Source organism: Ascidiella aspersa, chromosome 3 (assembly GCF_963924565.1).
Source record: "Ascidiella aspersa chromosome 3, kaAscAspe10.2, whole genome shotgun sequence".
Classification (NCBI taxonomy): domain Eukaryota; kingdom Metazoa; phylum Chordata; class Ascidiacea; order Phlebobranchia; family Ascidiidae; genus Ascidiella; species Ascidiella aspersa.
The window spans coordinates 10,812,456-10,834,683 of record NC_139449.1 but is presented as its reverse complement, the minus strand read 5'-3'; the positions used below and the strand labels follow the sequence as shown (position 1 = coordinate 10,834,683).

General features: G+C 36.3%; 3 protein-coding genes and 1 pseudogene across 3 annotated transcripts; 2 read left to right on the top strand and 2 right to left on the bottom strand.

Moving 5' to 3' along the window:
* The first annotated feature begins 1,001 nt into the window (after positions 1-1,001).
* On the top strand, positions 1,002-3,310 carry LOC146159937 (uncharacterized). Its single transcript, XM_083384886.1, has 5 exons — positions 1,002-1,074; positions 1,401-1,548; positions 1,651-1,768; positions 2,303-2,423; positions 2,610-3,310. The coding sequence occupies exons 1-5, from the start codon at positions 1,002-1,004 to the stop codon at positions 3,308-3,310; spliced, it is 1,161 nt and encodes a 386-aa protein (XP_083241012.1).
* A 294-nt stretch (positions 3,311-3,604) lies between these two features.
* Positions 3,605-5,112, bottom strand: LOC146159936 (uncharacterized). Its single transcript, XM_083384885.1, has 2 exons — positions 4,989-5,112; positions 3,605-4,767 (listed from the first exon to the last, which is right to left on the bottom strand). Exons 1-2 carry the CDS (start codon positions 5,110-5,112, stop codon positions 3,605-3,607), a joined length of 1,287 nt encoding a protein of 428 aa, XP_083241011.1.
* A 1,714-nt stretch (positions 5,113-6,826) lies between these two features.
* Positions 6,827-9,838, bottom strand: LOC146159935 (uncharacterized). Its single transcript, XM_083384884.1, has one exon. The coding sequence runs from the start codon at positions 9,836-9,838 to the stop codon at positions 6,827-6,829; it is 3,012 nt and encodes a 1,003-aa protein (XP_083241010.1).
* An 8,204-nt stretch (positions 9,839-18,042) lies between these two features.
* LOC146159934 (uncharacterized) lies at positions 18,043-20,730 on the top strand (annotated as a pseudogene).
* Positions 20,731-22,228: the final 1,498 nt, after the last annotated feature.

Here is a 22,228-nt window from a genome sequence, read left to right as displayed (position 1 = left end):
TAAAAAAAATTGTGCAAAACAAAGTTAAAAAATATACCAAGAAGTCGATCTGATGGTTGAATGGTCATCTTGTAAGGATTGGTTTTACCTCCGTGTAATTTTGAACAATCTTCCCCATAAAATAGATGGCAGTATTTGGATTTAGTTTGTGAGGGCAAAGTGTCAAAACCAAAGACCCCAGTTAGAAGAGTACCACCCGCCGATTCCTGGCAAGAAAGATACTTTTTCCAATTCGATTTACTCCAGATAAAACAAAATATGAATTACTCGTGTAAAGGCGCCGAGTTCGTAATACGTAGTAGCCGGTTTACTGTCCACAATTTCTAGATGAGCGAGAGGTTTTTAACTTTACAATACAACTTGTTACACCAGGGCCACCTGGTTTGGAGATTTGTTAAAACAGAAGTTTGCGATTTATAAACACGATGTTGGCCACTTAACCTGGTTCCACGCGGTAGTGTTTGGACTGACCCCCCCCACACCACAGATCTAACATTTAACTCGAACTGTTAGGAACAGTCGCTTAATTATCGGCGTTAACATTTTCAACAGTCTTATTTAAATAAACGAGTTACATAGTACCAACCAGCCAGCAACACAAGTAGTTCACAAAGAAAAAATACTAACTGCATTTAGCAGCAGTAAAAAACAACACCGTGTGACGTAATGCGTTATTGTAGTAAGATAATTAGCAAATTTTAAGCAAGCAAAACTTGGCGGGTGACGTAACACTCTGACTAAGGTCTGACCAGTTTTAAATTCAACGACATTTCCTCTATTAAAACTAGAGCACTACCGTCCTCTTCGTTACACTCTTTTAGTGACAATATTTCTCCCAGCTCTTCATCTTGGATCAAGTCAACAATAATAGGTTAAGTTTCAAGTTTTATTTTTCTCTCCATCCACGCTTAATTTGGGGAAGGATCAGCCTTGAACCGCAAGTGGTTATACAAAGAAACCGACCCTTTCAATTTTAGCAATATATATAGGTTAATAATACAATGGGATGGTTTCCACCACTAGAGGCGTTGCGTGAGTCAGATGATCAGTCGCGAACCCGTATCTTTTACAATGGTAATCCGTCATTTTCAAGCGAGTTGTTTGCGCCAATTTGTTGGAGTACTGTTTACAAAACGAGTTTCATTTTGAAACTAGTTGTGTATTTTGACGAAATAATCGTTTTTTAAGTTTTGTGCGCGTTCGTTATAGCTAAAAAGCCTAGATAGTAAACTGTATTAAAAATACTGATTATACGAGGTATAGAGCAATGAAAGTTAGCCTGGAGATTTTAGGCGAGATGTTTTGAGTTCAATACTAATAGACATGATTCATATTGTTTTTTAATAAAAATAAAAGTTGTGGAGTTAACAAATATACTACTTTATACCTGTTATTTGTAGCAAGACATAATATTATTAAACTGAAGAGTGCGGGCAACAGAATACAGAGAATGTCACATTTTGGACAAATGAAAATAAAAGACTTAAGAGAAGAACTAAGAAAACGAGGAGCCAAAACTACCGGAAAGAAAGGCGACTTAGTAGAACGGTAATTTGTTTTCTAGTTTTTGTACAATACTAAATAAACAAAATTGTCTAACTTATCATAAGTACCTCAATTTGGTAGAAAATTAAGAATATATACTTACAGGTTAGAAAGTTATGAAAAAAATGCAAATTTCGGACAAAGTGTTACATTACCACATATGGATTATACAATGGAGATTCCAGAAGCAACTGAGTACAGAGATATAAACTCAAATACAAAGGTATGTTTGTTTTGTTGGCGCTGTTAAATTGTGAATAAATAAACAAAACTCTCACTATTTGCCCTTTGGATAAAAGAACCAAAAAATGCATGTCAAAAAACCACATATGGCTTGCGAGCCGCAGTTTGCTAACGTCTATATGATTGAGATATGCAGGTTATTTGGCAATGTAGATGTTCAGTATTAAGTTAATATTGTTTTGTTCTTCAGATTCCAACAATAACACAGAAACAAATCAGAAGTTTTATTGCACAATATGGAACTGCTGGGGGAGAAAAAGCTAGTTTATTGTACAAAGAGAAATTTATTCAGTACATCCGTGTAGCACAAGCCAAAGAAAATACATTTGTACAATCAAGATGCCATGCTGAGATGAGAAAAGCTGTCTCCTACTTAATTGATATAGAGATAAATAAATTAGGTGTTATTCATAAATCACAGTGTGAATGTGCTGCAGGAATGGGTCCTTCTGCACACTGTAAGCATGTTTTATGTGTACTATTTGCCCTCGAAGATTTTTCGTCAAAAAAACAGGTCTTGCTAAGAGAAACATGTACACAGAAATTACAAACTTTTCACCACAGCAAACCTTATTTTGGATCTCCAATTAAGTGTAAATCACTTAAACTCAGAAAGAAATCTCTGAGGAAAAAAAGTTTATTTGACCCACGCCCTGTTTATTGTCGTAATAAACCTAACTATAATTCAATCTTTCGCAATGTTGTTTTAAATAGTTGTAATAATAATGCACCAATTCGCCAACTTTATTCACCTGCACAAAAACATGCAATTTATGATGATCATGATTATTTAAAAAACCATGCGGAGCAAATTTTTTTAGACCAAGAAGAAGTTACTTCAATAAAATCATCCCGTATTTTTGAAATTGCAAACAAAACAGTACTACAAAGTAATTGTCAATTATGGTTTGATGAACGCAGAAAAAGAATAACTTCTTCAAACTTTGGTAAAATATGCAAATCAACCCAAACTACTAATCTTGACAAACTTGCACGTCGCCTTATGTTTTGTAAAACCTTTTGTTCTGCTGCCATTAATTATGGAAAGCTATATGAGCAACAAGCACGAGAAACCTATGAAAAATATACTTTAAATAAAGTAACTAGTACAGGTCTTTGCGTGTCCCAACTTCATCCATTTTTGGCCTGTTCACCTGATGGCCTTGTCCAACATGATGGTTCTATAGAAATAAAGTGTCCTTACACATCTAGAAATTACGAAATTAGTCCATCAACTGTTCCTTATCTTGAATACTGTGATGGCGTACTGTGTTTAAAAAATAACCATGATTACTATTATCAAATTCAAGGAGTATTGTTTTGCACGGGTAGAAAATGGTGTGACTTTGTGGTTTTATCTCTAAAGGATTTTAAAGTGATACATATAAATCGAAATGATGAATTCATATACTATATGGTTATGCAACTTCTTCACTTTTTTCACCTGCACTTTAAGCGCACTATGCTAAATGCTATTTTGTACCATGATGAAGACAAGTACAGTTTTGTTGGTGAACCATAACAGTCCCATTTTGCAATTTGTTATTTTTTTGTTTTCTGTAATTTATTTAGTGTTACTTTCCTTCCTCTATTGCATATACAATACAAGTTTCTTTCACTGTGAAGTATATTTTTGAAGAAATACCAAAGAAGAGTGTAAAATAGTTTTCATAGTGACAAGCACAGTTTTGTGAAGCATAAGGAATTTACTTCTATTGCATATGGTACCAATAAAACAAAAGAAAAGTACAAAATAATTTTTATAGTAACTTAAAAAGAACAGAACTTTGAAAAAAGTGAACAAACTATTAATAGGCTAAACCTTTGTTGACATAATGTTATTTCTAAAATTGCACAACATAAAACAAATAAATACAATGTCATCTGAAAGTTCAGTTTCAGTATTATTTAGGGGTTTTTGCAATATTTTAAAAGTTTTTCCTAATCCAATTATTCTTTCAATGTGTACGCGTTTGCTTGAAATTTTTCTATCTCTTAAAACGGTGGACAAATTCATTCTATTTTTTTTACGAAAAAAAGTAGGGATGTTGACCGTTACATCATATGAGGCAAATATATCTTGAACATCAAACCCCTTATCAGCCATGACAGAATCTTTAGGATCACACATGCTAGGCAACATGCTTCGCTCAACAATCTGTCTGTCACTGGCAGACCCACCATATACTGGTGAAACAAATGAAACTAAACCGCCAGGGGTTGCACCAATTAAAACCTTTGCTGTATTTCTGTTTTTATATTTTGAAAATGTTACTTGCTGTGCAAATGGCTGTTTAGGTTTTTTAATTGCAATTTCTGTGCCATCAATGATAATACGGGTTGCAGGAAAGTCAATTTTAAAATTTAGTGGTAAATAAAAGTTCACTAAATTTTTGCTAGGCCATAAATCAATTTCTGTCCATTGTAAACCTAAAAAACGAATCCAAGTTACTATGATAGAATATACATCTTTTTTACTGATTGAAAACATTCGACTTAATTCAAAATTGGTTTTGGCTTGCCGGAGCTTAATAAGAACAATAAATAGTAAATTTTCACTGGAAAAATTATTAGACGACAATGGATAAAAATACTCCAACTTATTGACACAGTCTCCTAAGCTGTAGAAAACTGCTTGAAAAGCTTCATAATTTGGCAGACCAGTAAAAAATTGTATGCCATCTGGATCCCTTGTAAAGTGTGAAATACTAAATATTGTGGCTGGACCTGTCTGGTCTGTTTGTGTTGCAGCATGTAACAGCATGTTTGATAACAAACACGCATGTTCTTCCAAAGTTTCAATCTCCTCTTCTGCTCCAATGGATGCCTCAGTCAAAGAAAGCAACGTCTCTCCTCCATCTTCTCTGTGACGCTTGCCTAGCCTAACCTCTCGCTCTGATGTTGTATTCCCTTCTTTGCACCAAGAAAATAAGCTGGGTACTGAACCTTGTTTTAATCTTCTAACAAGTGGCTTTATTCCTATAGAAAAGTAAATAGGAAAGATCTAAAAAGCCTGTTGAAACTAATTTCAGAAAATCATAATCTGTATAATAATTTAGAAATAAACTCCACTGCTATCACTTTTTTTTAGGGGTTTTGACTCAATATGTGCATACCGTATTTGTTAGTTGACAAGTAGTTTTCCTCCAAGAAATGTTCACGGCAAACTGTTGAAAATTTCTTAGGCTGCCAATCTTTACCTCCCTTGGTTGTCATTACTCTACGGATTGCCAAAATCCATCTGTGCTTGAGTTTTTCATTTCTTGGAAATCTATGTCCACCAGTGTTTGTGCAGTTTGGAACACAGCAATGACTGGTAGCCATTATTGGGCACTATAGTATTAAATGTAATACAAAAGAGTATTAACAAAATTAGTAATAAATGTTTTTTTCTTCGTGTTTACTGTCGTGTCCTATTTGTTTTACCAAGGTTAAATACTTGGTCAAAGCAGTTACTTTTTGCATACTTTTGTGCTGGGCAATAAAATTTCACTAATTAGGGCTGGTCTAGAATCCTAGCACAATAAAAATAATTAGGTTAAGGTGCGGGTTAGCGTTTGGGTCGGGTAGGTTAACCAATACTATTAGATAATAATACTTGACCAATCCTCATTAAAACACAAACCGACACCCTAACCCAAATAATGTGTGTTACTTTGATACTTGTTTCAATGCTGTGGTAGGATTTTAGACCAGCGCCCAAAATAGCCAGAAAATGAACTTTTTAAAGATGTTCATGGTTCAGCTCTTCTAGACATGCACATCCTAACTAAGATATCTTCAAACACAATATGTAAACTGTATAAAAATCGCGATACGTCCCTACGAATAACGTTGTTCTAGACTGCAGTACACAATAGGACGAAACTTCCCGCTTTCGAATGTGAAACGAAAAACATTTGATGTCATACGGTGTCTGAACTATTTTTTCTGTTGTGTTTTCAATCACGTTTGCGCCTTGCTTCTTTACAGAGTCCAAATAAGCACAGTTTGTTGTAACTTAAGTTGTATTCAGTCGAAATCAGTAAAATGGAATGGTAACGTAGTAGTAAGTGAACAGCCTTTTATAGGCTCACGAAGTAATTACAAACACACCAATTACATTCCGGCAGTAGGCACAAATCAAGCGCGTACACACAAACAACGCATAGCAATTAAAATAACACAAGAATGCCTCGAGCCGCGTGCTCGGGAATGGCGCGGTTGCGTTCCACAACACCTCCCCTTTTAAATTATTGTCCACCCAGAACACCGTAGCCGAACCTCCTCGGCTGTAGACGTTGTCTCTTCGAGCGACGGGGATTGTCGGGACCAAACCTCGGGGAATCAGGAGGAGTAGGTGAGGATGATGCCGGTATATGAGTGTACGGGACCAGGGGAATATGCTCTGACGGACATGAAAGTTCAGGCTCACCCGGGTCATCGTCTTCATTAGGGTATCTAGGGCGAAGTTGGTCAAGGTGACGTCTCCAGATTGGACCACGAGGAAATACTCTCACGTTAAATGTTCTACTCCCACAGCATTTAACAATAGTGGCAGGAACCCATCTTTTCGAACCATCATGTCTAGATCCAAAATATTGCGCGTAACATGGATCACCATTTCGAAAACTAATACGCACTGGTTTGTTGTTCTTCGACACGGAATTTTGTTGCTGGCGTTGCAAGACATGTGTAGGTGATGGTACCATCGTGTCTATGAGCGATCGAATTTGTCGAGCGTTAAGTAGCTCGCTCGGGGAGAAATCGCTAGAATTGGGGGTTCTTCGGTACTGAAGAAGAAACTCCTGTAAAGCTTCTTTCGGGGGTTTCTCTGACTTCTTCATTGCCTTTTTGAACGTTTGAACTAGCCGTTCGGCGGCGCCATTTGTGGACGAGTGATAAAGCGCACCCGTTAGATGAACAATACCCCTCTGCCGGCAGAAATCCTGGAACTCGGCAGAAACGAAAGCCTGCGCGTTATCTGAGACGATAGTGTGTGGATAACCAAAATGTGCAAAGTCTTCTTCGAGCAAGTTCATGGTCGCCTTGGACGTCATCAATGAAGTAGCATGAATAAATCAGCAGACCTGCGAAACTTTGCAGCTGGGTCATTTGAGGAAAAAGTTGTTGGCCAACCGTGTTGGACAAAACGCATGACTCGGGAAAGAACATCATCTTTTCCGGATTCCTTTTTCATGGTGTTGGGGTCTGTGGGCTGGACTTGACGACTTAGCGTAGTGATGGTGCAAACAGTGTCGACATCATCTGTAGTTTCCTCTTTGTCAAAATAGGCATCTTCCCCTTCTGGTAACCGGCTGAGTGCATCGGCGTTCTGGTGACTGGCGGTCTTCCTGTACTCGATTTTGTATTTAAACTGACCAAGGAAAAGCGCCCATCGTGCTAACCGATTTGCCGCAAGTGGAGGAGTTGGCTTTGTAGGACCAAAAAGTGCCAACAGTGGCTTGTGGTCGGTGACAAGAATGAATTCACGACCAAAAAGATACTGGTAAAATTTCTTCAGTGCGAAGATAATTGAAAGAGCCTCTTTTTGAATTTGGCTGTAGTTGCGCTGACTGGAGGAGAGCAACTTTGAGACATTGGCAATTGGCCTTTCGCTTCCGTCCGAATAGCGATGAAAAAGTACGACACCAATGCCCACATTTGACGCATCACAAGATATCCCAATAGGAAGAGAGGGATCAAAGTAAGTTAAAACATTGTGAGAAGACAGCCATGTCTTCAATTGACGGAAAGCTTTTGATTCTTCGTTATTCCAACTCCAAAGAACTTTGTCTCGAGTCAGACGATACAGAGGTTCAGCAATGGAAGAAAAACTTGGTGGCAAAAATTTACTATAAAATTGAACCGACCCAAGAAACGAACGTAGTGCCGATGCGTTTTTCGGTGCAGGCATATTGAGCACAGCATCGAGTTTGGAAGCTTTCCTGATGCCGTCTTTATGAAGTAAATGACCCAAGTATTCAACTGTGGGTTGTGCAAACTTGCATTTCTCGAAACGACAGCGAAGCCCCTTCTCACTTAAACGTTGAAGCAATTGACGGAGATTGTTTAAGTGATCTTTTGCCGATGAACCGCTGACAAGTAAATCATCAAGATATACAGCCACTCCAGGAAGATCTTGCGTCAGTTCGTCCATAATCTGTTGAAAGTATCCCGGAGCCGAGGTGATGCCAAACGGTAATACATTTTGCAGCAAGACACCTCGGTGAGTGCTCAACGCCAACCTTTTCCGGCTTTCGGGACCTAGACGTATTTGGTTGTATGCATCAGCAAGATCGATTTTTGTGAAACCAAATCCTCCTCGAAGTTTCTGCATCAACGTATCTGGAAGAGGTAGTGGATGTCGATGGAGTGCCAATTGGGGATTTACCGTGGCTGAGTAATCCCCGCAAAGTCTTAGCCGTGGCCTGTTGTGAGTTGACAACGGTGCTTTTCGAACAGGAACCATCGGTGTACCCCAGTCATTGAACTTGACTGGAGTCCAGATTCCTCGGGCAATTCCCGCGTCATATCCACGGGCAACATCTTCTTCTTGTAGCGCAAATGGCACAGAACGGTGCTTAAAGAAAACCGGTTTAGCCTCCGCTTGAAACTTCACTTCAAGCTCTAAACCTTTCAAGCAACCCAGTTCAGGTTTGAAAATGTCTTTAAACTCGTTGCAAAGACCTCGGCAAGCATCTTGTAAAGGCAGATAGAGTTGGTCGCCCGAAGTAACAACGGAATTCACGCAATCTTTGGAAGATGAATGATGCAGTATGTCGTCAACCGAAATCTCCAAAGAACATATGGCATTGCGACCAAGCAAATTTAAGCATGGAACTTTCGTGACAAAGAAATCTTGATCAAAGACTCGACCACCATAAGTAGTTGGCGTCGTAAACATACCCAACAAAGGCACTGGGTGCTCTGTCGCAGAATTAAAACGTCGATCAGGAGCGCCAAGCTTAGGCGACCCGATTCTCTTCCAATCGTGGACAGACAAGAAATTTCCACTGGTTGCTGTATCCAGCTCAAATTCGCAAAATTTGCCAAAAAGTGATACCACAACCTTCAACTTGTTTAGTGGGGAACGAGTGGAAATTGACTTCAGCAAATGAACATTCGTCCTCGAATTGACCACATCGGACTTCTTCTTACGGCAAGCATCTTCAGTATGACCTATACGATTGCAATATCGACACGTCGCATTCTTGTGACGGCAAACCGGCGCAAAATGACCAGTTTTCCCACAGCGATAACACCGGGCAGCTTCTTTGGGCTTCTCATTCGGTGCGGATTTTGTAAACTGCTTCTTGGATCCGCGCACCTTACGCACAGAACCGCTCGTCCCATAGACGGTTTCCTTGGCAACTTGCGCCGCATCCTCCGTCTGCATGGCAACCTCAATCGCACGAGAGAAAGTAAGTTCATCTGACTTGAGTTTGAACATGGCCTTCAACACCGCTTCATTGGATATTGAACAGATGAGCCTGGTTCGTAAAGCTTCATCCAACGGATCTTTGATAGAGGTGAAATCGCAAGTAGCAGCATCGTGACGAATACGGGCGGCTAATTCTTGCACCGTTTCACCTGGCTTGCGCTTCATGTTGCTCCAAAACCGAAACCTTTCGCGAATAATAAAACGCTTGGGATCAAATTGATCTTTCATGAAGCCTTCAATCTCATTCATTGTTAGATCGTTGACGTCTTTCGCTGGCGAACTTTGTCCTGCTAAATTGGACAGCAGCTTGTAAGTTGTCGTGGTTTGGTTCGTTAAAAACACTTGGGCAACCCTCTTCTCGGATATTGCATGAGCCTTCATAAATGTTGAGAAGCGAGACCAGTAGTCATCCCACAATTCTGTCGTAGAATCAAAAGGGTTAAAGCTAGGTGCAGCAACATTAGAATTGGTAACAGCGGGACCAGAAGACCTTTCCAACACAGACAGGATAAGATTCATTTGCTCTTCATGCTGTCGTTGTTGCTCTTCATGCTGTCGTTGTTGCTCTTCATGCTGTCGTTGTTGCTGTTTCATCTGCTTCTGCATCGTCTCCAATAGCTTCTCCATATTGACACAAACGTTGAGATTGAAAGTTGTTCAGTTGACCGATCCCATCCTCGTCGCCAAAAACTCTGTTGTGTTTTCAATCACGTTTGCGCCTTGCTTCTTTACAGAGTCCAAATAAGCACAGTTTGTTGTAACTTAAGTTGTATTCAGTCGAAATCAGTAAAATGGAATGGTAACGTAGTAGTAAGTGAACAGCCTTTTATAGGCTCACGAAGTAATTACAAACACACCAATTACATTCCGGCAGTAGGCACAAATCAAGCGCGTACACACAAACAACGCATAGCAATTAAAATAACACAAGAATGCCTCGAGCCGCGTGCTCGGGAATGGCGCGGTTGCGTTCCACAACATTTTCTATTGTTTTACCTCAAAAAGACCGCAACAAAACCTTTATAATTTAATTTTAGCCCATATTTGACACAGACAGCCTATCTCTTACATTATGAAAATATGCGCCTTCATCTGAGTCGGTCCGCGCGACCCCTAGTGGTGGAAACCATCCCATAGGAATAGATGATACTTTAACCTGCGTCACATGATGAATATGTCATTTCATCTGGTAAGATTACGATATATGAGAAATATTTATCGGGAATTTTGAAGAGTAAATTAAAAAAAACAAATTTCTAAGGCCAACAGACTCTAAAAAAGACAGCTTCGAGGAATTTTGCCTTGAAAAGGCCATTTTGTAGTTAAGATAACAAATTCTGACCAGTGTTATAAAGAGGGTACTGTGGACATATAAATTGTTTTGGGTGTCAAGTTGACATCGCTGATCTCAATGAAACCTGGATAGCGCAACTAACGGCACGCGTGAGCGGTTTTTGAAGCCAATTAGAAAGCTCTGACGCCATCTTGAAAGGTTCCTGAAATGCGCAAAATTTGCATTACGGCTTATAGGAGAGATATCTTAAAATTGTCTTTATGACAATATTTGGTAATTATTTTACCGAATTTTAGGGGATTAGTGTGATGTTGGTATGCTTAGTACTTTAATACACAATACCAGGGCTGCCACTATCAAAATTAAAAAAACACTAGATCCGGAGAAAAACCACTAGATTGTGATCGCGACAACATATTGCCATTTTTATGTTGATTTAACATCTCCAGACGTTTAATAAAATGTAAAACAGACTATTTTTTAAGTCTGTGTGCCATAATTGCGTTATTAAAGCTGTACTATTTGCTAAATATACACAACAAAAGCTCTGCTTTTATTACTGTTTTTTGTTGAATATTAAGGCACCTACATAAAAAAATGTAGCAACAGTGGTTTTGAGTTAGGCAGTATTATTCTTTTATGCTTAACACTGTCTTTGTACGGTACATTAAACGCCACTTGTGGTTGTTTTAACTTTATAGCAAGCTTGGCATATTGCTGTATATCTATCAGTCTTATCCGGTTTCAGTCAGGCTTTAAATTGTCATTATACAACTAATTCACGGCTAAACAGGCGATAAAAACATGTTTTTTCGTGGTGGAGTTACGTCACACTTCGAATATGATATCAATTGAACTGTAAAGTATTCACTATAAATGAGTATAACTGACCCTGAGGGTCCTAGCCAGAGATTGCCAAAAATTCCTCCCTAGAGGTCGACTTTTTGAAAAAGGAATTTTTATTTTGCCGGCTAATTTATCATTTTTACCTATATACCCTACCTAGACCTGCTTCCTCTCTCACTCCCCTCTTCTCCCTTTAGCACCCTACAAAGTGCAGCACTACAGCTGTACAAACTTCTAAATATAGTCTGCTGCTCGACACTAACAGTAATCAGTATAGAAACTTGTTATTAACAAGCATCGAGCCATCGACGATCACCAAACACGATCAGGCTTTTCCATTTGATTTAAAAGGGAATTTTTCATTCACTTTTCCATTTTTAACAATGGAAGCCGGGAAATAACTTAAAGTTTATTACTCCATTTCAAGGTTATAAAAACCACTAGATCTAGTGGAAAACCACTAGGAGTGGCAGCCCTGCACAATACTAATAAAGGAAAATAACTTAATTTTAGCTCCTGCTGACAGAAATATACTTCGTTTTTACTGGCACCAGAAAATATCATTTTTTATTGAAACAAGACAACGTCAAGTATGTTTTATTATGTACATTTAACTATGCTGGTTGGTAAACGCTGTTCTGACAACAACGTTTCTTATCATTTATTTTCGTATAATAGTAACGACAGCAGGTACATTATCTATTTTTTAGTGGTTTAAATCAAAGGAGGATGCAAGAAACTTTTTGCAAGAATTTTCAGATAACCATAAATTTAAATTTGTTAAAGTTTCAGTTTTGTTTTTTTAAATAAATACCTATTTATAAAACTTTACAGACAGTGTAAACAACCAAGTAAATTGGGATGAATCACTAAGTCCATATATTGTTAATTCATACGACTCCTGGAATATATCCCCCAATGAAAAGATGTTGACAATTTCTGAACAGAAAGATTTCCACAACACAAAGTACTTCTAATTATTTTTGCAATTATCTTTAGTTGTGTTGTTGCTGCTATATTATTTTGAAACTTTAATTTCTATAGATAAGATGTGATTTGACATAACATCTAACGAAAAAACTGCCAGCAAAGTAATTAGAAAAGCTACACATCTTTAAAGAGAGTGAGCGGATTTTTAGTAAAATATTCTGGAAATGTAAACTTTTTTATTTAAAAAAAAATAAGGTATAAAATATCAACCTGATGTAAAGTTGATGTTAAATGTTCAGGAGTTAAAGGAAGGAGAAAAGATACATACTGTTGAAAAGCAAATTATTAAGGTAGTAGTGCCTTTCAAGTAATAACCTATATTTATTAAGAACAATAAAGGTTTTTACCATAGTGATATATTTCTTTTTATAGTAATCTATATTAATCAATTTGGAAAAAAAAATAAAACACTATTTTTTTGTTGTCGGTTTACAATACATATTCTGTTTTTAACATAGTCCATTTGTTTTCAGTTAACCTGTTTTTTAGTATTTAGCTAGTCTGCAATGGCTTTCGGTGTACTTGTTGTAATGGTTTGTGTTTTTATCGAGAAAGATATTTTTTGCGCATTTTGCTACATTGCTAAAAACTGTGTAACTCAGATAACAAAACTATTATTTTAGTTTTAAAGTATATAATTGCTTTGTGAATGTATGTATGGTAATAACATATTGATAAAATAGATATAAACATTTCAAGAAATTTTTTTTTTAAGAGTGTTTCTTCTCAATGAAAGAAGTTGAAACTGCTATTCAAATTTGAACGAACAACTTTAACCAAATTTATTGTCTATAATAAATATGGCAAATATTAATTTAAATGATATATATATATATATATATATCGTTTCAAATTAAATAATTTCTATTTTGATCATTTAAAACCATTCCTTGAATGCCAACATGCTATTAAACACCGCAATAAAGCATCGAATGCTTCCCGCCAAACACAAACTCCAGACCAGGTAACTTTTATAAATAAAAATTGATTCTAGCAGTTATTAGCGCGCATGACATTTTAGTTAACACCATTGTTTAAAGCTTAAAGATCATCCAACTCCTTTTAAAAGAAGGCTTCATATACAAAGAACTAATAACATGGATTGTCAAGCCAAAATAACCGTTAAACATTTGCTGAAATTTTCTCAGTATAAGGTGCCTTTTTTCAAATGCAATTTAAATAATATTACCTTGAATGAAACATTGGCTCGCAAAATAGGCTTCAGTTTCTGTAGTGGATTTGCAAGTAGTAAAGGATTTTCCATTTTTAGATTAAAGAAAGCAGCTCTGAAAAGGCAACAAACGCAGCACACATTATTTCGTTTATAAATTTGTGTTAATATTCCACCCTTGAAGCACACCAACAATTAAAAACTCACATAACCAAATGTCCTAAAAACAATAATTATTAGGCCTCCTTTTACAAGACTTTTTCTACATTTTTGCTCGGTGTAAATATTGCTATTATTCTATGAGATGTACACAGGTTTTTTAAGGTTTGGTTAACACTACTAAAGGGCTCTGCACACCAGACGCGGTTGACGGTGACGGCTGGCGATAAGCGGCGGCAACGGTTGATCGCGTTTCTTCCGCGCGACGTTTGACGCAAAAACGGCGTTCACACCAGCTATGCGTTTGGCGACGCGGCGACGCGGCGACGAAGTGTTTTTGTCTTGCAAACACAGCGGGATAGGAATGGATCATCTTGTACTGAACAAAGGCTTTGCCAAATTCAAAAGGGCACGAAAAGTAACGGTTCATAACTTATGTGTCCATGGTTATTTGCGCTTTTGGACGCTTATAGCCAAATAAAGTGGGTCAGTGTGCTTGACAGAAGGAGTATATTAAACCCCACCCCAGTAAAGAATCAAATAGTCATGCATGTTTTTTATTTATTAAGACAAATATCTTAGCAATGTGAACAATTTGTTATTAAAGCCCAGTAAGGATCTGCATTACCTTTGCTACATATGAACCTCGTTCTTTTCATTCACTGTTTTGTTAAATTTGTTTTTGTACATATTAAAGCAAACAAAGCTTTTGCACATTTTCATGTTTGATAAGCCAGAAACAGCATAAACATTGGCTAATAATACAGAACAAAAAATATAATGAGGTAACAGAATACCATGAGTACACACAATTAACACTTGGAATATAAAAATTACAAAAAAGCATGTAAAAATACAAGACACACTAACAAAACACCAGGAGCATATGAAATTGAAAACAACTAGACTGTACAAAAGTGCACATAAGCATACAAAAAGTGCAAGACACTATACATTAGTATATGTTAAATTGAATTGATTGAAACCAAACAAATATAAAAATACCATCTTTTGGTATAGCTCTTCATCTTGTGTGAAATTAATAATTGGACTGGAGGTTTGGCGAAAGTTGCCAACAGTCCTATGAAAAATCACAGTTGTTAACAGAGCACATTTAAAAAATTTCTATTAATTTTAAAAATCACACACTTTATGCCTCAAATGCTCTTGCAAAAATTTAAGAGCCTCATAGTGCTCCCTGTAAATTTGCAGCAGCAGCACCACTTTTTTGTGCATTTTCATTCTTCCTCTTTTCTTTAGCAAAGCGGTCTCGCAAACTCTACCAGCGCTTCATGCAAGTTTCAACTGCAACATTGATAATCGTGTCATAATTAAAATAATTTACCGGGTATCAAGTCTTATTTGTCTGGCCAGTTTGTTGGGCAATATGTTTCCACACATTTTCTTTCCGCTTTTGATCCTTGTACTGGCTGCTACCAGAACCATATATACAGGGAGAATCCTGAACCAATTGTATCAGCATTTCATTGAATTCCATTGTTTTTTAAGCAAAAGTTTTATCTTAACAAAAGTCTACAACACAACACCAAAATAATTAAATCAAACCAACATTATTGCACCTTTCATCGTGTCTTTTACTCTTCTTGCGACACTTTTTCAAAAAAAAATATTAGGGAAGGACAAACTGTACCCTTACCATAAATAAATATTACATAAACCTTCTATCCTCAAGCCAACCAACTTAAAACTACGAAATTGTCCCGTTGCAACAAGGTTCTGCACACAGCTCTTCAGTCTGCAAGTAGTGCGGCTGACGGAAAAGTTAAATCTGATTTAACTTTGCCGTCAGCCGTTTCAAGCGAAAAAATCACGCCGTCACGGCATGACGCCGTCTGGTGTGAATACCCTGTCGCTTGCCGTCGAACGCAAAAACGCGCCACTTGCCGCCAACCGCGTCTGGTGTGAATCTTGCTTTACACATTTTAAGTCCCGCACAACCTGCTTATTTCCGGCTGTGGTTAAAATAAGTAGGCTATATTTTTTGTTTAATGAGGTCCCTAAGTAATTTTGTATCCTATTTTATATTTTTTTTAAAGGAATGTGGTTTTACAAACCGTTTATTTTTTTATGTCTTTACAGTTTCTACAAACTCTTCGTCAACTGCATGCTAAAATGTTGATCACGTCATTGTGTTGCCCTTTATAAAGAGCACATGCTTAACACATACAAGCAACTGTGAACAGTGATTTGCAAGTTTAATATGTTGCGGTGAAATGAAGGAATACTCTGATAATGTCACACGTTAGTTAAATTTATAAAGACGTCTAACACGTGTGACTATAAACGAAGTTAAGATGAGTTGAAGACATTTTACAATCTCCTGAAAATGTGTTATTTGACGTTACGAAAGACAAATAGTCGATTTGTTTTAGACGAATTAAAGATGTCCTCAATACGTTTTAAGCCCCCTAAAAAAGAAACGATTTTTATGATCGTGTTTTACGGTTACGATTTCCCATAGACGTAAACTAGACCAAAACGAAAACGAATTTTAGACGATTAAAAGACGATTTTTTAATACGTCTACTAGTCGAGTTTTAGCGCTTTATTTACCCTTACGATTTTAGACATTCTGAAGACCTAAATAAGACCAAGACGATTGCGAGTTTTAAACGATTTGAAGATTACCTAAAAACGTTTTGTGTTTAATGGGAATGACCGCAAAAGATTACACCTCTAGGGTGCGGCTGGAAAATCTTGATTTATTTTAAAGGCAACTTTTTATATGGTATCATCATGTTGCTGAAAAAGGGCGTTACGTTATATTAAAATTTATTTAAAAACACAGAAGGTTGCAATGATTATTGTTGGAGTACCCAACATGTTCTTAACAAGTAATGCCAGGTGAAGAAAGTCCTGTTTTTTTAGAAGTATAGTTTACAAAAGTAGCAAAGCAGCTATTGGAAGAAACTATATTAGCATTTAGGTAACATTGATTCAATATAATAAATCAGGTTGGCCTTAGGATGACTGTGTTAGAGCACCAGGTTTCAAATACATTTAAAATAAATTAGAAAACTTTTAACGAGTCAATTGGTTTCATGGCACTTACTATAAAAACCAACTGTTCTCAACTTCTCATAACTAAATTTTCAGAAATTTTTTTATTTTAATGAATGTTACTACATTTTATTCATGTGGAGTAAAAGATTAACTTAGCATCGAGCAAACACACTCACTAGACGAATTTTTTGTCAAATTACCTAACTTTCTGTAAAGAATGTGCGTTCCGCTCAGCTGAGCATCTGTGACGTCATAAAATTTCAGCTAATAGGAGGAAACTTTCCTATAATGCTTGGATTTTGGATCTCACAATGCATGTTTAAGTAACTACCTACCCAATTTGGTTTGCAGTGCACATACTGTGTGGTGTAAGCCGTCGGAATGGCGTTCGAATAAATTTTAGTTGGCCATAAGGTGTTTGTGTTGCCTGACAGTTATGACGTCATATTATGTCTTTATCATTACGTCACACTAATCTATCTAGTGGTGTAGGTAAATTACTCATATATTTGGCTAGGTCGCATGCATATACAGGGCGAATTTCTCTACCGAACGTACTATATGTGGTGTAAGGCGTCGGAATGGCGTTCGAATAAATTTTACTTGGTCGTTATAAGGTGTTTGTGTTGCCTGACAGCTATGACGTCATATCATGTCTTTATCATGACGTCACACTTATCAAGTGGTGTAGTAAATTACCCATATATTTGGCTAGGTCTCCTCATATACGGGCGTTCGCATAATAACGCATATACGGGCGAATTTTTACCGAACATACTGTGTGGTGGTTTAAGGCGTCAAAACGGCGTTCGAATAAATTTTTTAACTTAAAATTAAATAAAATCATTTTTTATTTTCCTAACCCTTCTTGTCACTTCAGTCGCGGTCCTCAGTAGAACCACTGTGTTTAATAAAAAAATCTAGTTTGATATATACTACGCCTGTTATTTATTTCATTTACTTATCTGTTGTTTTAATAATACACATGGCCTACTGCATGTGAGTATACTATTATTAGGTAGGTTTATTTACATCTACAAGTTGCAGGAGAGAGTTTTTTTTTTAAATTCATGTTTTACGTGTCAATTGACGTAAAATATAACATACAAATTAGTTTTTAAACAAAAATATTTTATTAAATTAATAATATATAAATATTTTTGCTGAAATAGAATACTTAAACGTTCCGCTATTATGCCCGCTGTTTTCCCGCCTAATTGTTTCGCATAATATTTTTCCTGGAAAGCTAATCAAATTCAAAATATCTCCTAAATAAATCTTTCGAGCTTTTAAAGGTAGTATGGCTTATCGAAAATGTCAGATAGGTGTGAGCCGCCCTAGGGCACAATGATCCTAAACCATCTAACATTTACATCCCCAGGCCCTACTGCACCCCCTGACCATGCTGCATCTCCTGCCTACCTTGGATCGGTAAGAATATGTTTTGTAGAGTTATTCGTCATTTTTAAAAAGAATTAAATCATGTGCAACAAAACTGTTTTTATCAATGTAAAAATTGTTTTTAGTCAGAAACAAATTGGCAAAATGGTGGTTATAAGAGAAAATGTAGTAAAATCATTCGAGAATCACTTTTTAATGCGGATTTTCAAAAAGATGAAGGATATTTTCTAACAATTCGTAATTCTAAAATTTTGGTAATTATATTTTATTGCCCCTGTAAATTGTTAGCGGGTATTAATATTATTTTAAAAGTTGTTAAAAAGTTAACATCTGTTTTTAAGGATGTTTCTCAAAGACCCACTGATAAACCTATGCCCCAAACAAAGAAACTAAACATCAAGGTACAGTGTTATGTCAGTCTGATAGAACTAAATAGTAAATAACCTATACTGATGTTTTATGTCTTAAGTGGTTTTCATCAATCCAAAAAGCTGAAGATGCTCTTACAAACTTTAGAAATATTTCCTACAACTAAGTTTATTGCATATCGCAACCACTCCCATGGTAGGCATTTCTATAAAAACTACTTACAATCGTTTGTTTCATCTTAGCTTTATGTTTTAACTTATCTTGTGGTAGATTTGTCAAAAAGTCCAATTCAGTGGGATGAGGAATCAATACCATATATTGTTGTTACAAAAAGAAAGGAACTCATCTGTCAACATGGAAAAGACTATAACAAAGCAAGCAATGATAAAAGAGCACGGCAAATTCCCAAACAAGTAATAACTTGTATGTTAAATAATGCTTGTTTTCTCAGTTGCTGGACCATCCCCAACCATTTAAAACCAATTTAAACTTACAATGTTAAAAAAAAAATGGGTTGCAAGGCTAAGATAACGATTAGAGAAGTTATTACATTTCCGCAATATCAAGTATGTATCATGCTACGTAACTAAGTGCTTAAACTCAACTATTTCTTCTTTCGAAATAAAAATACTTCGCAAAAGGATCTTGGATAAAAAAGATGAACAATATTAGTCAAGGAAGCTGCATGTAGCATTACATTTCCCCATGAGGATGAACATTCTGGGCATGTGTTGGGACAGGTTTGTTACTGTGCTAAAAGAAATCATAATTATTTACAATTGGCTGCTGTTAGACTTTATTGAATTAAATCCCTTGTTATATTTAATGGAAAAATTATATTAATATATTGTTTTTTAATAATTTTTAGGCGGCAGGAATATTTCAAAAAGTAGACCAAAGACTGAAATCAAAAATTGATGAAATGGTTAACAATGGTGTACACAATATACAGGAAATCAAACGAGGACTTTATATATACGTTGTCCAAGAACTTTTTGAAAATAAGGAAACTACTCCATTGACCTCAAATCGAAGATTTTTTCCATTAAAAAAAGACATTCAGAACCACTATTGCAGGTCTTTCGCAAAACGAAGGCTTGCTAAAATTGACCAAAGTAATGTCCAATTGTTAGTGGACCAATGGAAAAAGGAAGCTCTTAAGGATGACAATATTATGTTTAGACCCTATATTGCTGACACAAATTTTTTGCCAGATTTAGAAAAAAATACTGATGATTGTGCTCTTATTCTCCAACTGTCAGCGCTTCTATTTGTCCACCAGTTTGCTTGGCAACGCAGACTGCTTCTCCGTTATGGACAAGATATCTCTGCCGGTTGGATGCCACATATAAAACATCAAAATATGCCCTACCTTTATTTTTCTTGTGCGTAAAAACCAATGTTTACACAGAATGAAAGGCAGGCAGATATTGAAGAAGCGCTGAATGTTTTAAAATCATGGTGTCCTAATTGGAGTCCTACTTTTTTCATGACGGACAAATGTGATGCAGAGATAAATGCAATAGAAAGAACTTTTACAGGTAAAAACATTCTTGGGAGTAAAGCAAATGTAGGTGGTACTATAATAATTATTGAAGACATTTTTGCTTGTTGTTGAAGTAGGTTTTACAAAGATTTACAAGTTATTTATTTAATATTTTTCTGCAGATTGCAGGGTATTAATTTGTGATTTCCATCGAGAGCAGGCATGGGAAAGATGGGTAAAAAGGACTGAAAATAATGTTGGGGACAGAAGAGAGGAAGTTCTAAAACATATTAGAAGTGTAGCTCAGGCAGAAACTCAAAAAGTGTCTTTATTAAAGCATTGCAGAATTTAAGGTCAAATGAGCTTTGGCAAAACAACTTGAAATTACAAAGATACTTTGAGAACATGTGGCTAAAAGAGAAGGTTAAACTATAATAATATATTAAAAAGTATATTTGTACATTTTTTAAGAATTTTGAAATAGTTTTGTTATAGCGATGGGTGTACCTTTATCGAGCAGATAGACTGAAAGTATTAATCAGAACCAACAAGGTGTGGAGAGGCAGAACCGCGTTCTTAAGGAGTGCCACATAAAATTTCGCACAGATAAGTCACTTTCAGGATTAGTAACAATTCTGCATAAAGAATTTCTTCTAGAAGCTAAACGAAGGTAACAATATTAAATTAACAGTATGCCTGTTGCTTACTAAATATATTTTGTAATACAGGTACGAGGAAAAGAATCTGAGGTCATCAGGTTCCTACAGAAAGTACAATGATAATTTTCCTTTTTATTTGAAAAACCGCCCGAATACCTTTTAAGTTTTGCATGCAAAGAATTGCACAGTCCACAGGTGTTAAGGCTGGAAGTATCTCAAGGATTGGCAATACTTTTACTGTAAAAAGCACTTTAAATAATGAGATATATAATGTTCGACTTGGCTCTGCACAGGAGTTTCCAAAATGTACATGCCCTGACTTCAGACAAAATATTTTGCCGTGCAAGCACATGTTTGCCATTTTCAAAACATTTGATGACGTTTCTTGGTTTAGCTTACCTCAATGGTACAGCAATTCTGTGTTTTTAACACTAGACGATGACATTGTTAGGAAGATCGCACCTAAAGAAAACTTAAATGAGAGTTCTGTTGGCACTCCAATTTCAACTACAGATCAAAATATAACAGTAACAAGCAATGAGTGTAAGCATCCGCTGAGTTTTACTACACACCAAAAACTGATGACAAACCAAACCCCAAGACTACCAAAAACATTGTAGACCAACTTGCAGAAATAAAAAATTTGATATATGATGCTGGATCCGAGAAAGTTTTAAAAGAAGTTGAGCAAAATCTCTCTGAGGTTATTATAGCTATTACAAAAACATGCAGTTATGATGCTGGGTTAAAAGTTTCGCGTAATGCTTTAGATTCAACAAAATATTGTACAAACAAGTCAATAAAAAAAGATTTAACAAAAACTTCTTTAAAAATCAAACGAAAGCATCCTTCAAACAGTCTTTGTCATAATGAGATTCCTCGGAAACATCCAAAACCAAACTACTTTGCTTCAAGATCTGGAGCACTCGCTAATGAGATGCAGGCATTGCATCAAGTTGTCACGCTATATCCAACCCCAAGAATACAAAACAAACTTTCTGCAAGTTGTGGTACACACAAAGACAATATGCTGCCATTGCCATCACCTGCTAAAGAGCTACAGAACCCAAGACAAAAGTGTAACACTAAAAAAATCACGCCGAACCTTAATGTTGTTCAACATCATGAACACACCATAGTTAAAAATGGTCCACATTCTTTATCAATGCTACAAATAAAATCTATTGAGCCACACATACCCAGAGGAGAATTACTGGTTTTGCTGTCCCATGATCACAGTTTTCGTGCAGGATGTATATGATGAGATTGTAAATGTTTTTTTATGGCAACTTAGTGTATGTCATAGCAACATCCTCTATGTGTCATCAATGGTTGCCCTAATTCTACAGCAAAAAGGCTCAATTAAAAGATTGTTGTCTAAAATATCTCTAACTAACAAGAAGTGGATATTTGTGCCGTGGAACCCAAGTGGACGACATTGGATATTACTTGCAGTAGATATTGAAAAGCGAATTCTTTTGTACCTTGATCCCGTTCAAATGGTTTGCACTCAAACAAACATGAGTGTTCGAAGGGCTTTTGCATTTATAAATCATCTTATGACACAAAAGTTCAAATTTTCCATTACATCTGTGGAAAGCTGGCCACAGACTCTACA